This window comes from Lactuca sativa, chromosome 6, assembly GCF_002870075.4.
Source record: "Lactuca sativa cultivar Salinas chromosome 6, Lsat_Salinas_v11, whole genome shotgun sequence".
Taxonomy (NCBI): Eukaryota; Viridiplantae; Streptophyta; class Magnoliopsida; order Asterales; family Asteraceae; genus Lactuca; species Lactuca sativa.
In genome coordinates, this window is record NC_056628.2 from 19794990 (window position 1) to 19810919 (window position 15930).

Genomic DNA, 15930 nt, shown 5'->3' on the forward strand with positions numbered 1-15930 from the left:
CTCTAAGCCTTCCAAAGTCAATACAAGGAGATTTGGGATTGTTATTGCTACATAACAATCAAGGTAACATTATAAACCTATTCTAATATCTAATATGATTACTTGTATGCTAGAATTAGGGTTTATAGTCTTGGATTCAAAGCATGTACAATAGAGAAACCTAGATCCAAGCATTAGGTTTTGTATGAGCACATAGGATGTCTTATGACCAAAACCCATCAGTGGTATCAGAGAATAGCTTGGTTTCAATTGTATTGATGCATTGTATATCAAAAAAAATTCGTTTTTTGGTGTTTTGGAGGCTGGACTCGCCGAGTCCATAGCTGAACTCGCCGAGTCCAAGGTAACTCGACGAGTCCAGGCTTGACTCGACGAGTCAACTCGTCATATAGAGCTTATCTCGGGATTTCTTGTTGTTTTAGCATTGGGATAGTTACCTTATCATGTTAGATCAATATTAATCCGATTATATGATATATTTGACTATAATTTTGATCTAATTGAAGATATTCATCAATTAATAAGATAATTGTTTCCTTATAAGATAATTGATTAATTATTTTGAGTAAATTGATAAATTGTTTTGCAAGAAATCATTAAACAAATCAAATATGGATAATTATGTAATTAAATGTTAATTTAGATTATTTGTTATTTGATCCTTGTGCTTTGAAAAGTTTCATATTTTCCCCTTCAGGTTTTATAGTTTAAATTTGAACCCAAAGGTTTTGTTGTTTTAAAATTTAAATAGTTGAAACCCTAATGTTTTGAAAAAGGTTTCAAAACTTGCCCTCAAGTTTTGGAATTTAAAAGTTGATTAAAAGTTTAATTAGGAATGTTAAATTCTAAAACCCTAGCATAGTTTTGAAAAAGTTCAAATCACACCCTTATGGTTTTATTAATTAATTAAGGTGTATAATTAAAAGATGTTTAATAAATCCATAAAAGTTTAGGTTTACAATTTAATTGAATTAAAAGTATAATTGTTAAATTAGACCACCTAGTATTTTGAAAGTATAAAATACACCCTATACTATATATATATATAACATTAAAAGTCTAACATTATATATATGTATGAGTAAAAGTCAGTCTTACCGTTAGTAGGCCTCATTCACGAAGCTGGTCTATAAGGGGTGTTTAAGGAAATTGTCTATAAAATGGCGATTGAATGGGTATCCACTCTTACCCACCGCACTCTTGACTAGTGGAGGGTCGTTAACCGAACGGGTAGGATAGGACGAAACCTTCCATTATAAGTATAATGAATTATTAAAGTAACTAAATGTTTTCATAAAATCCCCAATCTTAGTTACTTAGGCAAAAGTGAATTGATGCAATTCCATGAAATTACACTTTGTGCCCTTGCGAAGACGTTAGTAGAGCGTGTGTGGTTTACCGGCACACTAAATGGTTCTAAGCAAAGGTAGCAAAGGGTGACTCAATGTTTGTCATAGTTCGGTGGAGCGTGTGTGGTTTACCGGCACATCGAATAGGTGACTGTAACATGTGAGGGCACCATGTAAGTTTGCATTGTTATTCACACCCGCTTTGTGATCCTCGGCATCCCAGTCACAAACAAGAGGGGAATATCGAGATTTAAACATGCCATTGAAATGTTCAATGAATCTCAAAGGATCTAGGAGTTTTCATAGATTTAAAACTTAAATTTCATTTTCGTTTTTCGTGGTGGAAATTAGTGAATCGTCATTCACTTACCTTCAAATATTCTGCAATTAGGGTTACGGCTTCCCTCTCCCGAGTTGTGGAATATTGTGTTGGGTCATAGCCTTAGTATCTCATTTGGGTGATTTATTAAGGACTCACTCAATCAACTAACTTGAATTTGTTTTTCTCCCGTTTTGTAGATGTCAAAGTTCGACAACTATGGTCTTCCCAAATCCCGTGGAACAAGCATTCCACATGAAGATGATATTCCACGATTCGATCGAGGAACAAGAAATCATGCTTCCTCTACCTCCTCCAATTATTCTCCCTAACCCACAAGTACAAAGGCTTGAAAAGTTCAAGATCACTCAAGCCCTTTTGGCAAGTAAACATAAAGAAGGAAAGTCTGTGTGTGCACACGTCCTAGGGATGAAGTCAGACATTGATAGGTTAAGGATATTGGGATCCGTTGTCTGCGAGGAAATGGCTGTTGATTGGGTTCTTCAGTCACTTCCCAACTCATATAGTGAGTTCGTAAGAGAGTACTATATGATGAACTACGACGTGACCCTTATAGATCTCACCTATATGCTTATTGCTGCTGAATCAGCAATGATTTGGCGCAATAGAAAAGCAAAGTTGATTGGTGAATCTGCCTTCGAGACCTCTATGGATATAGACAATGGCAATGAAAGACATGCAATGATCGAAAAGTTTGATCATAAGTGAAAGGCGATGTTTGAAGTAGTTCCATGTGTTGTTCCAAAAGAGTCAATTTGCTTTTATTGCCAAGAGAAGGGGCATTGGAGACGAAGCTGCCCCATTTACCTAAGAGATCTAAGAGATGGGAGAGTCGAAACGTATGGCTCTAATTTAGGTAAAATCCATTGACTAACTCTTTTAAGCTTCATTCTATATTCTAAATACATAATGTGATAAGATTACAATTGATGTTTTGTAGGATCGAAGAAAAGAAAGGAAGCTTAAGGGAAGAAGTGAGCAGAATCTAACCGTGAAGGAATGGATTTCGATCGCATTTCTCGAAGATTAGATTCTTGAGCTACTACTTAGAGTTAGAATTAGATTGCTAAGAAAGATGTATTAGCATAAGTTTTTCAATGAGTTGCATTGTAAGGACAAATTTTTCCGCAATAAAATAAATTTTGATTTAAAATTTTATTTATTTATCCTTACAATGGCGTGTATGAAAAATTGATGTTAAAATGTTTCTATTATTAGCAGTAATGGATTTGGTTCTTATTATGTTATTTATGGAAAGTCGATAACTTACCAAATAGGGAGAGTTTCTCATCGCCCAAGTTTCAATTGGACAGAAACTTGGAATCATGCAACTTGGTTGCACGATGAATGAGAAATTTCATATTTGGAAATTAGACTAATTCATTGACAAAGTGTCAAATGAAGGACTAGGAGATCGAGTACACAAAGGTGTGTGTTGATCAAGTCCACCATAAGAGTAACAAAGATATTCGTCATGATTTAGTAAATATGATTATACTTACAAGATTAAGTGTAATTCTGAATTGATTAAAGGGTTTATATCAATAGCAGAACAAATAAGAAAAATCAAGTAGGCAGAAAGATAAAAGTTTCTCCATTCTAAGAAGAAGGGAGAGTAGCTATTATTCTTTATGATAGGTCTTAATGATTAAGAACCATATCTCAATTGATCCTCTAAGTGAGTCTTAGTACAATTGTATGTCTACGAAGAGGAATCAAGGATTGAAGAAATGGTTAAATCAAGAAGTCAATCATACTTCGTCCCAATAACAAGTCTTAGAGTTAAGATTGTGACAATGAGTGAAAAGTATTAAGAAGGTTTAAAACATTCATTAAATGTGGTAAGTTGTGATGTCTTAGATAAGACAAAGACCAACTAGGACCAATTTATGAAGAGTTTTGATAAAAGCTACACTAACTCTTGAATATTTGTTTGTCAAGAAATGTTTTGACAAGAGAATCTTATATGTCAAAGAGTCGGTGGGAGTCTTAATGGTCTTGAAAGGTTTCAAGAACAAATCAAATAAACCTTATCAATCATCACTAGCACACGAGTTGAGGTTTACAACCTATCGTGTTGACATTATTTTGTTTCTGTGCTATTCCAATTGAGTTAATTATGCATGTGAGTTCTATGAGTTCTCATTTTGAATGCATAAAAGGCAAAGCACCTTAATCAATGAAAGGTACATTGATAGGAAAAGGTGAGCTGCTTAACTACTTGGAAGACATGGTGGGCAGCTGTGCTACCATAAGGCAAGATATCAAGATTAAGAAAGTTCGGTCCATATGAGTTTGAATTTGTCGTAAACTTTAGTTTTAACAAATTCACATGGATAGGAACACATACACCGTTTAAATCTAAGTGTCATAAGATTTCCTCCTTCATGAAAATGATTGTGAGGAAATGCTTTCACTAAGAAAGATTTTAAGAAGATAGTGATTGTAAAATTGCATTCTCAAATTCGATTATGGTTACGGCATCCCTTTCCATAATTTGAATTGTGAGGTTTGGCAATTAGTCTTAATTGTTTAGACACACATATGAACTATCGAAAGCAAAGGTGTATAAGTTCAAAAAAAACCTTGATAAAAGATTATCTAAGCACTAAGTATTAGAAACATGAACTTAAGAAATTCAATAAGCATTGTCTTTTTGGAAGTTGAGATGTTTTTGAATACATGTCGAAGCTAGTGGGAGCATAAGTGTTATGTTTTATAATAATCATCATGATAGTGGGAGCATAAAAGTTATGATTGTATGATTATTAAGGAAAGTATTGCAAGGTTAGCAATATTAATTATAGAAAACAAGAGTCATACTTTGCAAAGTTATAAGAGTTGAAAGGTTGTTTTGCTATAATTAAGGGAGAGAATATTATGCTTCATTTCAAATCTAAAGGATTAGGTTGAGAAATGTTAATAAACTTAGTCAAAGGTACATAGTGTGTTCTTAAAATTTCGATTATGATTACGGCATTCCTCTTCACAATTCGAATTTTGAGAACATAGCCAAATAAAACATTATGCGTCGTGTCCCATACGCTTCGGGTATAGGATCGATTGCAAATGCTTTAATGATTGACCATTCTAAAATTTTCCAAATGTCTAGCGCATTTAGAGGGAAAAAGGACAAGAATTGGTTTTGACTAAAACAATTAAACAACTATCAAAGGACAATCCAAAGTTCGACGAGGATTGGTCGCTTGTGAGTAGTTGGAAGTATAGTATTGGAGAATATGGAAATGTTTCCATATTGGATGGACTATATCGATATCATTACGAATAGATAAGATTCTATTAAGTATGAGTTGTCATAAGGAAAATATGGAAGCGTGTCCATATTGGGAATTAAATATGAAAATCTATGTCTAGATTAGAAACTTTTATGCAAAAGGATGTTCAAAGGAATGTACTTTGAATGAGAAGCATCATATCTAAGGAATTGTCTTGTAACAATCTCCAATAGAGGACTTCTTAATATCATTGGCAATAGTCTTTGTGACTTTGGTGCAGTGACATTACGAAAGGATAGTTGCATAAAATGTTAGAATCAAGCATATTCTATAAGTGGCAAGAATTTGACATTCTTAAACTTATGGAAAATGGATTTGGAGTTGTGAAATGAGAATGATTGGAAATGTGTCCAATGTGATCTATTTCACAAATTAAGAACCATAGGTAAACATTGTGTGCATGCTAGGAGCATGGGACAAGTGTTGTAATTCAAGTAAGAAGTTGATTACCCGAAACAACAAATAATGAGTAATCGATATGGTGATAAATAAAAGGTGTTTTATTTAAACTCAAAGGTTTGAGGCCATATGGGATTAGTATTATTCTTGTGTTTCACATTTGCATGTTTTGACTTCCAGAATAATTAAGTTTATTAAGAATAATCGAATTATTCAAACAAGCCACAGTAGTTCATATGTTGGAAGTAGATATGAATAAAGACTGTCGTGAATTGGTGTGTGGATTGTCTAAAGAGCATTAGACATAAGCAAATGTTTGCTGCAACGTTCATGAGTGCTTACAAATATGATTTGAGCATTGGATTAAACCCACGCTCACTTGGATCACTCTATGAATTGTGTCACGAGTGATTGGTGAAACGATAACATCTTATATTCTTGAAACCGAGATGTGTGAGTTGTATCTTGCGAATCGGTTGCACATTGATAATATGTAAACGCACTAGTAACTTGGTGTTATAAAACATATTGTTGTGTGTGATTCGGTGCGTGAGTGCAAGCGAGCATTGTATCAAAGTTTATCCGTTCCTTTTATCCAAAGTAGGATAAAAGCGATATATTTGGGCCCTTCGATGATTTAGTGATGACAAACGTAAATGCTCGGCCGGGCTAGGGCTAATTTGATTTGTTCAATTAGTCAGTCGTCATAAATCGGGAATCGAGATATAGTACAAAGAGAATGATTTGAAATCATATCTCATATGATATCTAGAATGGAGGAATATATGATCCCTTATCTAAGGATACGCGTATCTGATATGATCAGAGTTGACAGCGGCTTTGGAAAGCTACGATTGCAGATCGGGATCCGAAGTCATACGCATAATAGTTGTTAGATTTATCCAAGTGGGAGACTGTTGGATTAGTGTCTAAGTCCATAACTATTTTGGTATGTACTTGACCCGATGGTGCATGGTCCTTTTGGGTTGCCTTCACCAAAGCAACTTGATTGGAGAAATAAATAGAGAGAGAGAGAGGTTATTATGATTTATTAATATGTTATAAGAATAATATATTAAAGGAGAAATCATATTTGTTTAATTAATATTGGTCAATAATTAATTAAGAATTAATTTTGTGATCAAGTGTAATTAATTAAACTAGAGGGGTTGAATTGTAATTATGTGATAGTTACAAAATAGGGCAATGGTTATCCTTGTTAAAGGATGGACGAATTCAAGGATAAGGATATCCTTAAAATCGTCCAAAGGTCCAAGAGATAGGGATTTCCAAGGCTTATCTTATGGTTGCTTGATGGGCAAGTAACTAGATAAGGATAAGGACTGAAACCCTAATCCCAACCCTATATAAAGACCCCTAAGGCCTTAGGATTTCGTACACTTGATCCCTAGAGCATCTAAGGACGAATTCTAACACCTCTCCTCTCTCTTTATACCTTCTCCGCTTGCTTATGGTGTTTGTAAGCCATTAGAGGAGTGACACGTGTGACTCTAAGCCTTCCAAAGTCAATACAAGGAGATTTGGGATTGTTATTGCTACATAACAATCAAGGTAACATTATAAACCTATTCTAATATCTAATATGATTACTTGTATGCTAGAATTAGGGTTTATAGTCTTGGATTCAAAGCATGTACAATAGAGAAACCTAGATCCAAGCATTAGGGTTTGTATGAGCACATAGGATGTCTTATGACCAAAACCCATCAGTAACACCCGAGATCAGAAAGGTCAAGAAAAGAAAGGAAAAACCCTAAGTTGAAGAGGGTTGACCCGTCGAGTCCAGGGAGGAACTCGGCGAGTCGGAGCGGGATCCGGGTGTAAAGCAATTGACCGACTCGGCGAGTCGGCAAGTGGACTCGGCGAGTCAGGTCTGGGTTTGGAAACCCTAATTTCGGGACTTGGTACCCTATTTAAGCATCTTATTCACTTTCCTCGGGCTCAGTTGCGGCCCTATAGTCCAGAACCAGAAACCCTAAGCCTCCATTGTTGCTTATTCAAGCTTTCTTGCCATTTTGGGTGGTTTGAAGGAAGAAGGAAGAAGGCACACATTGGGGATTCAAGAATTGGTAGTAGATCCAGAGTTTGTGAGGTCTTGCAGAGCATTTGAAGCTCGGAGAGCCAGAGGAACAGCGGTTCAGGAGATTGTCGAGTAGCAGCCAGAGGTTTATCAGCAGAGCTCAGCAGTTCAGGTGAGTTTCCTTCCAGTAGGAACGGGTCTAAGGCCACAATGCCAGCCCGTTCAGTTAGCAGTAGTTTCTGGACTTCGGTACAAGCCAGTAGTTAGTATGTTTGACGCCTCCGTGGCTCAGACAGGATTTATGTGTTTATGCTAATTGATATGTTATGCTATACTGTGTTCAGTCAGTCAGCTTCGGACTTCGGTCCGATGTAGGGGACAAGGTCCCAGTCAGTCAGCTTCGGACTTCGGTCCGATGTAGGGGACAAGGTCCCAGTCAGCCAGCTTCGGACTTCGGTCCGATGTAGGGGACAAGATCCCAGTCAGTCAGCTTCGGAAGTCCGATGTAGGGGACAAGGTCCCAGTCAGTCAGCTTCGGACTTCGGTCCGATGTAGGGGACAAGGTCCCAGTCAGTCAGCTTCGGACTTCGGTTCGATGGAGGGGGCAAGGCCCCAGTTAGCCCGGACTTCGATCCGATGCAGTGGGCAGGGACCAGTATGTGCTTTATATGTTATTGCATGGTATGTGGTAGTTTGGAGGAGCTCACTAAGCTTCGTGCTTACGGTTTTCAGTTTTTGTTTCAGGTACTCAATTTTTCAAAGGAGGAGCTCGGGAAGATTGCAGTGCACACACCATAGTCAGTTAACCTGGGAACATTTGACTCTGATAATGATAATATGTTTTGAATTAATACTCGAAAATTATGTTATGACTTATGATACAGTTTTTATAAATATGATTTAGTAATGTTTTTTTAAAGAAATTTTTAGTCGTGATTTTTGGGTCGTTACATAATCCATACTCACGGATCAAGTATGTCTAATCCATACTCTCGGATCAATAACTGTGCTCATTTCATACTCTCGGACTAGGGACAATTGACTATGTCTCAATCCATGCTCCCGGATTAATGACAAACAACTATGTCCTCTCCATACTCTCAGATTAAGGACAAATGACTAAGTCTAATCCATGCTCTTGGATCAATGACAAGTTTTAAAGTTCTACCTTCCGTGTATATCTCACTCATACTGATAAGAAGATACTACTCAATATTCCTTTTAATTAATTTACGTTTACTCTGTATCCTAAATCATCATATATTATCAGATATGTTTTTAACACGTATTTCAGGCAATATCAAATATTTTTAGAAATTAAAATTGAGTTTTCATTTTCAGTTTTCAATAAAAATGTTAGAAAACGTGTTTGGTTGAAACGGGTAAAGATTTTATTCTTCATTTTAGAAATTTTGAAAATTTTAAAAAACTATAAAAATACTTTTCTAATTTACATACAATTTGAGAAACAGAAAAATTTTATCTTTTTTTTTTTTTAATTAAAAACCAAATTGTCCAAAAACATTATCAAAATTTTCATTTTTATTTGAAAATTGAAAAACTTGAAAACTTTTCACAACAAAAGGCACCCTAAAGGTTTTGGGTGTTATTATGGCTTGATTTAAATGTACAGAATACCTAGTGAAGGTATTGATACAAAATTGAAATAGAAGAAAACTATAACATGGTAACCAAACTAGATTACGAAATGTATAAAAGAAATAAAGTGACAAGCAACTCTAATAATCCTATTATCCTAATAATATGGGATATACTTGGACTCAAATTCCTTCAATATTAAGGTTAAAATTTTAGAAGTATAATGCGGATAATATCCTATTAAAGTAGAAAATACCTAGGTAATTAATCCTATGATTATTTTTAATTATCAGTTTTTTTACAGCAACTCAATACATGTTTTTTTAATTTAAAATCAGATTATCTTGTCTCCAAAAGAAATGAAAAAATCAACGTAAATTTGTATCAAACCCAAAATTTTTACCTATTACAAATCTCAAATTTACAATTAATCATGCCAAGAACGTAAGAAATTAAGCACACATACCCACGATTAATATAGAATCTTCAACTCATAAATATTTTAATCAATACCAGCTAGATCAAATACCATATTTTGACATGGAACACCTATATAAAAGGATCTGTATGATAGGTCTCATAGCCATAAAGTGAAAGAACCCAAAAAAGAAAACATGATGAGGAGAAGCATTTTTGGATTCTTGTTTGTTTCCATTTTGATAGTTGGGTGCATGGGTGGGGAGTTGAAGATGAAGTATTATGAGAAACGATGTTCTTCAGTTTCAGTCGAGACTACAGTAAGAGACATTGTATGGAGCAAAGTTGCTGCAAATCCTACCATGGCTGCCAAGCTTCTAAGGCTTCATTATCATGATTGCTTTGTTAGGGTAACTAAATTCATCTTCATTTTTATCTCTTTAGCAACATTTTTTCATATTATTATAATTCATCAATAGACGAATTATAAACGTTTTCACCCAACAGATTGTTTTTAAAGTTTTGAACCCATGACAATGACCAAAAAATGAAATGGACAGGATAATGGAATAAGCAAAGATAATATAATGAACTATTACAATTTTTATAGTATACATATACATACAAATTATAGTTTAACTTTATTTTATACATTACTAATTAAAAGTAATGCAGGGATGTGACGGTTCGATTCTATTGGATCCTGTACAAAATAGTACAACAGAAAAAACAGCAGGACCTAACAGATCTGTTACCGGGTACGATGTGATTGATGAAATAAAGACGGCTTTGGAATCTGACTGTCCCGGAATTGTTTCTTGTGCCGATATACTTGCGTTGGCAGCTAGAGACGCGGTTTCCTTCCAAGTAAGTTATATCGTTTTCATATTGAACTATGTGTCAAATTAGATGTTGGATCAAAGATATAGATGACTATTACTCAAACCTTTATAAAGATAATTGTTTAGTATGTTATAATAATATTTCAAAACATATATATTATTTATTTTATTATGGAATCAATAGTTTAGTTTTTCATCGGTATCTGAAATTAGTCAATTACAGTTTCAAAAGGAAATGTGGCCGGTTTTCACCGGAAGAAAAGACGGACCGGTGTCGTTAGCATCGGAAGTTGGTGTCAGTTTACCATCTGCAGGTGCCAATTTTACAACTCTCGTAACCCAATTTGGAAACAAAGGTCTTGACATCCATGATCTTGTAGCACTTTCAGGTATATAACCTTCCTTCCTTAGTTCCTTTATTATACATATATATACTTGTAGGGAAATTGTTCACGCGAGAACTCTATTTTACTATGTGTATAAGTTGCAAATTTTAAGAATATTCTTACAAAAATATTACACGTATATAGTATTCATTATGAATAATATTCTAATTAGAATATCCAACTTGATTTTTTTTAATTTTTTTATGTTTAAAATGACGAAGGCCGGTTTTATATTTTTTTTATTTAAAGAAATTGAACTTTTTTGTTTCCGAAATGTGTGACTTGAAAATAGAAATGATTCTTCCATTCTAAAAATTGTGAATATTACACATAGTATTCATTATGGATAATATTTTAATTAGAATATTCAGCTTAATTTTTTTTGTTTTAAAAATTACGAACATCCATTCCATATATTATTTCATTTGAAAAAAAAAAAATTGAACCTTTTCTTTCTAAAATGTGTGGCTAGAAATGATTCCCTGTTTAAAAAGAAAAAAAAAATTGATTCTCATATTAACTCGTCCTATACTTATATATAGTTAATGTGATGTAAATCATATGTACATTGACACGTTAGGAGATTACATGGGGTGGTGTCTACAAAGAACCCAATTTATTTTAAAACTCATTTATGGATATTGAGACTATATGTATGCATGTATGTATCGTGTATATAGGTCTTTTCTTAAGCTTTTTTTTTTTTGGTCGTGTGACTTAACTTTTTATGTATCTAACTAGGGGCACATACAATTGGTACCTCGCGTTGCGTACTCGTTGCCAGAAGGCTCTACAATTTTACAGGGGTAGGAGACGCTGATCCTTCTCTTAATGTGACCTATGCAAATGAACTAAGAAAAATATGCCCAAACCCTCAAATTCCAACCACAACTCTTGAAATGGATCCTAATAGCTCCCTCTCCTTTGATTCGGATTACTATCAAGCTTTAAACCAACATAAAGGTCTATTCGTGTCCGATGCAGCATTACTCACAAACCCACAATCGGCTCAAATAACACAAGTTTTGCAAAATCCTTCAGTGTTCTTTGCTCGATTTGCTCGGTCCATGGTACGAATGGGGGCTATTGAAGTCCTTACAGATGATCAAGGAGAAGTTAGAACGAATTGTCGAGTTGTTAACAAACAATGATGACAAGTAAAGGAAATTTGGTCTGTTGTTTTTTGTTACTTTTGTGTTTTTTTTTCTTGTAATATGTAAAAAGGTATCTTTTTCTTGTAATATGTTCAAAGACATAATGAGAAAAATGATATGTAACTAAGCAACACACAAAAATTGTTCTCCATACAACATGCTCTTAGGAATCATTAGTTAAGTTTTTTGACCCAACATCTCAAAAGTCAACTGTGATCAACAAACATGACAAACATAAAACAGATTGAAAAGCTCTATAAGAAGCACATAATTTCATATGTTTAAAGGCCAAGTGAATGTAGCATAATTGCATTTTGTGCATGCATTCGATTCTCAGCTTGGGGAAAGACAATGGAGTTTGGAGCTTCAATAACTCCATTAGTAACCTCCACACCTCTTTCTGCTGGTAAACAATGCATGAAGTAAGCCTGAGGTCCAGCTATCTTCATAAGTTCTTCGTCCACCTGTCACAAAAATTTATAAAATTTTATATAAAAATAAACTGTTTAACCTTTTTTTTATCAATAATTACATTAGAAAAAATGCATTTGACCCTCTTAAAAGAACTTTTTACGTTAACCTTTTTCCTTGTCAATTTTTATATAAAAAGGAACCCATTTGACCATCTTGTAAAGAACATTTTTAGCAATTTTAACATAAAGAAGAACCCATTTAAACCTTTTTCTTTTATCAGTTTTTTACATTTAAAAAGGAACCTATTTGACCCTCTTGAAAAGAACAAACTTTTACCAATTTTTACATTAAAAAAGAACCCATTTAACTTTTTTTTAATTAATTTTCACATTAATAAGAAACCATTTGACCCTCTTGAAAAGAACAAAGATTTATCAACCTTTATATTAAAAAGAACCCAATCAACTCTTTTTTTTATCAATTTTTACATAAAAAATAACCCATTTGACCCTCATGAAAAGAATCAACTTTTACATTTAAAAAAAAATTAAAAACCATTTTTTATCAGTTTCTACATAAAAAATAATCCATTTGAGTATTTGACCCTCTTGAAAAGAACAAACTTTTAACACTATTCACATAAAAACAACCTATTCAACATTTTGTTTATCAATCTTTACATTAATAAAAAGACCCATTTGACCCTCTTGTATAAGAACAAATTTTTAGGAAAAAAAAAAAACCATTAACCTACTTTTATCAACTTTCACATAACAAAAACAAAAAAAAAAAAAAAGAAAAAAGAAAACTTACCTGAAATCCTTGAAAAACCTGTCGACGATATGCAGCTTCTTCCTTTTGGCCCATACTGGCCCAAACATCTGAATACACAACATCAGCCCCTTTAACAGCTTCTTTCGGGTCATTTGTAATCTCAATTTTCCCAACTCCAGCCCGTTGGGCTTTTTCAACTGTCTCTTTATCGGGCTCAAAGCCTTTTGGACACGCACACACAAAATGAAAAGGCACAACAGCAGCCAACAAAAGCCAAGAATGCACAATATTATTCCCATCTCCAACATACACAACCTTAGTCCCTTCAATCTGACCAATATGTTCAATCATTGTAAGAGCATCAGCCATGATTTGACACGGATGATTATAATCTGTCAGCCCATTGATCACAGGGACACTTGCGTAATTTGCCAAGTCCAAAAGATCCTGATGAGCAAAGAGTCGGGCCATGATGATGTCATTGTAGCGAGATAAAACACGGGCCACATCACGGGTTTCTTCACGTTTTCCCATTTCAATGTCTTTTGGGCCTAAATATATTGCATGTCCACCAAGTAGAAAGAAGCCTGTTTCAAAGGAGACACGGGTTCTCATCGAGGGCTTTGCAAAGATCATTGCCATTGTTTTCCCTTTGAAGGGTAGATACGTCCTTTCGCCTGATTTTAGCAATGCTTTCACTTCTTTGGCTCTATCCAAGATTGTTAATATTGTTTCCTTGTCAAAATCGTTGATGTGCAAAAAGTCCTTGAACCCTGTCTTCTCTAATAAAAAAAATGATAATCAGTGTAACTTTTTTTCCTTAATTTTGTATTTGCCAAAAAATTAGCACAGAATGAGTGTACCTTCAACACAAGACAATGCAGATTTGATGTGCAGAACTTTGGGTGGCATTTTGACCGGTCCTTTGACTTTCAGCTTGTCAGCGTGGGCTCCACGAACAAAAACTGCTGAATGTAATTGAACATATGAAATTAAGAAAACAAAAAATTCAATGGTTAACTAATGATATATGCACACACAATGAAGAGAAACTTGTTATATTGGAAGTATAAGAAAGAATAGCTATAAAATATATTCAAATTAAATGAACATACAGAAAGAAAAGTAGTGAATTACTGTATAATCTGAAATGAAAGCAGAAGATGACCTTTACTCAGATTGTCCACATTCATGCAAGTGGTAGTGGTTCGAAGCCTGTGAATCTGATCATGTGAACCTTCTAACCCTAGCTTTGTTGGCATCAATGCTGCATACGCCATCTTCTTAACAGTTCACCTACATAAAAACAATTAGTTTTCTCTTTCATCCACAAAGTCTAATGAGCCTATTACAACCATCAAGAATGTTATAGTATAATGCAACACTGTCCTACACCACTTTGAAAAACACTAGATTACACAGAGCAAAATAGTTGATAAATAATGGCATAACCTTATCAGAGACATCGAACATGCTATTTTTATTTTAGCAGTCGAAATTACAGGAATTTTGCTCTTTACATTGGAGAATCTGTGAGCACTGCGACTAAACCCTAAATATAATAATACGACCAAGATAGAAAAATCAAAACTATTTGCATGTCTCGCTGCTAATAAAACCAAGTAAAAACAGAGATTTATTCCATCTACACTAAAAATAGCAGGAACGATGAAAAGAAAAAAAGACGGATGTGTCAAGTTACCTGTTTTCAAATCAAAAATCAAACCCCTGATTACAATGTGGGAGAAATTTGGAGTGTTTGTTTCAAATGATCGATAATCTGTAGAGCAAGAGAGAGTTAGTATTCTTATTGTATCGAGTATATCACTGTGCGTAGGTGCAGACTGTATGAGAGAGAGAGAGATTACAGAACCACCTGCCTGAACTTGAAGTGGTGGAAGGAAGGAAGCAGGAGGGTTTTATTGCCACTTGCCAAACGGCCTGTTAGAAACGAAATTAGAATGATATTAATGGTCCATTAACTATCACTTTATTTTCACTTTATGCCCCTAATGTTTGTATTTGTTACATATGAATTAATATGAATTACTACTAGACTTTTATTGTTATTTTGTCATATGAAAAATAAAATTAGACATGTCAAACAATATTTAAATGGTTGATAAACAAATTATACACCATAAGTCATAAATAACGAGGTTTTAAATGGCGTTTTTTAAGATGTGTTATACACATAAACATGTTTTCTGTTATGATTCAAATATATTTAACTACTTAAATACATATATAAAGAGAAAAGAAATCTTATAATTCTAGTTTTATATAAAATATTTTAATTTTTTAGAATTGTTATATCAACAACTAATTATAAAAAGTTAACATAAATCCAATAGTTTCATATCCGATCCAAAAAAACAAAAAAGAAAAAACATGTCTTAAAAAATGCCTTGAAATAAAATTGTAAAATTATAGTTTTAGACACCTCACCGTTTTGAAACATTTGACTCGTTTACATTGCTATAAAAAAATGACTCATTTTTTTTATAGATGGATTGAAATTATCACATCAAAGCTTTACTTTCATACTCATGGTTAAATTTTGTTTATATTTTTCATCAATGCTTTACTTTCATATACTCATGGTTAAAGATTGTTAATATTTTTCAGTTAGTTTTGTATTTTTTGAATGGCTAAATAATCACTCTTAAATCTATACTTTTCATTGAAAATAGGACTTGAACCCTCAACCTCATGAAAATTTATTACACATTGTCATGTACACAATTTTGGTTCATATCAAAGAATGTTTTTGCTTTCGTTATTATTCTTTAATCTTTCTTTTCCTTTTAAAAACCATCACTCTCAAGTATTTATGATTTTCACATCTTCTCCATTAGGAATTTAGGATAACCATCTAGGGGATAATTCTGTTTAAGTATGTAACTATGCAAATGTAGA

The 15930-nt window shown here is 33.7% G+C and overlaps 2 protein-coding genes across 6 annotated transcripts; one reads left to right on the top strand and one right to left on the bottom strand.

The window, feature by feature from the left end:
- The first annotated feature begins 9630 nt into the window (after window positions 1-9630).
- LOC111885088 (peroxidase 24) lies at window positions 9631-12102 on the top strand. Its single transcript, XM_023881375.3, has 4 exons — window positions 9631-9851; window positions 10117-10308; window positions 10507-10672; window positions 11411-12102. The coding sequence occupies exons 1-4, from the start codon at window positions 9639-9641 to the stop codon at window positions 11818-11820; spliced, it is 981 nt and encodes a 326-aa protein (XP_023737143.1). The 5' UTR covers window positions 9631-9638; the 3' UTR covers window positions 11821-12102.
- Window positions 11965-14940, bottom strand: LOC111885084 (ornithine transcarbamylase, chloroplastic). Of its 5 annotated transcripts, none has more exons than XM_023881370.3 (6): window positions 14892-14940; window positions 14714-14791; window positions 14180-14307; window positions 13875-13979; window positions 13051-13793; window positions 11965-12287 (listed from the first exon to the last, which is right to left on the bottom strand). In XM_023881370.3, the coding sequence occupies exons 3-6, from the start codon at window positions 14289-14291 to the stop codon at window positions 12105-12107; spliced, it is 1143 nt and encodes a 380-aa protein (XP_023737138.1). In that variant the 5' UTR covers window positions 14292-14307; window positions 14714-14791; window positions 14892-14940; the 3' UTR covers window positions 11965-12104. The 5 variants fall into 5 exon arrangements, with proteins under 5 accessions (XP_023737138.1, XP_023737136.1, XP_023737139.1 ...); XM_023881368.3 differs by having other exon boundaries at window positions 14888-14924; XM_023881371.3 differs by having other exon boundaries at window positions 13875-13976; window positions 14888-14921.
- Between the last annotated feature and the right edge of the window lie 990 nt (window positions 14941-15930).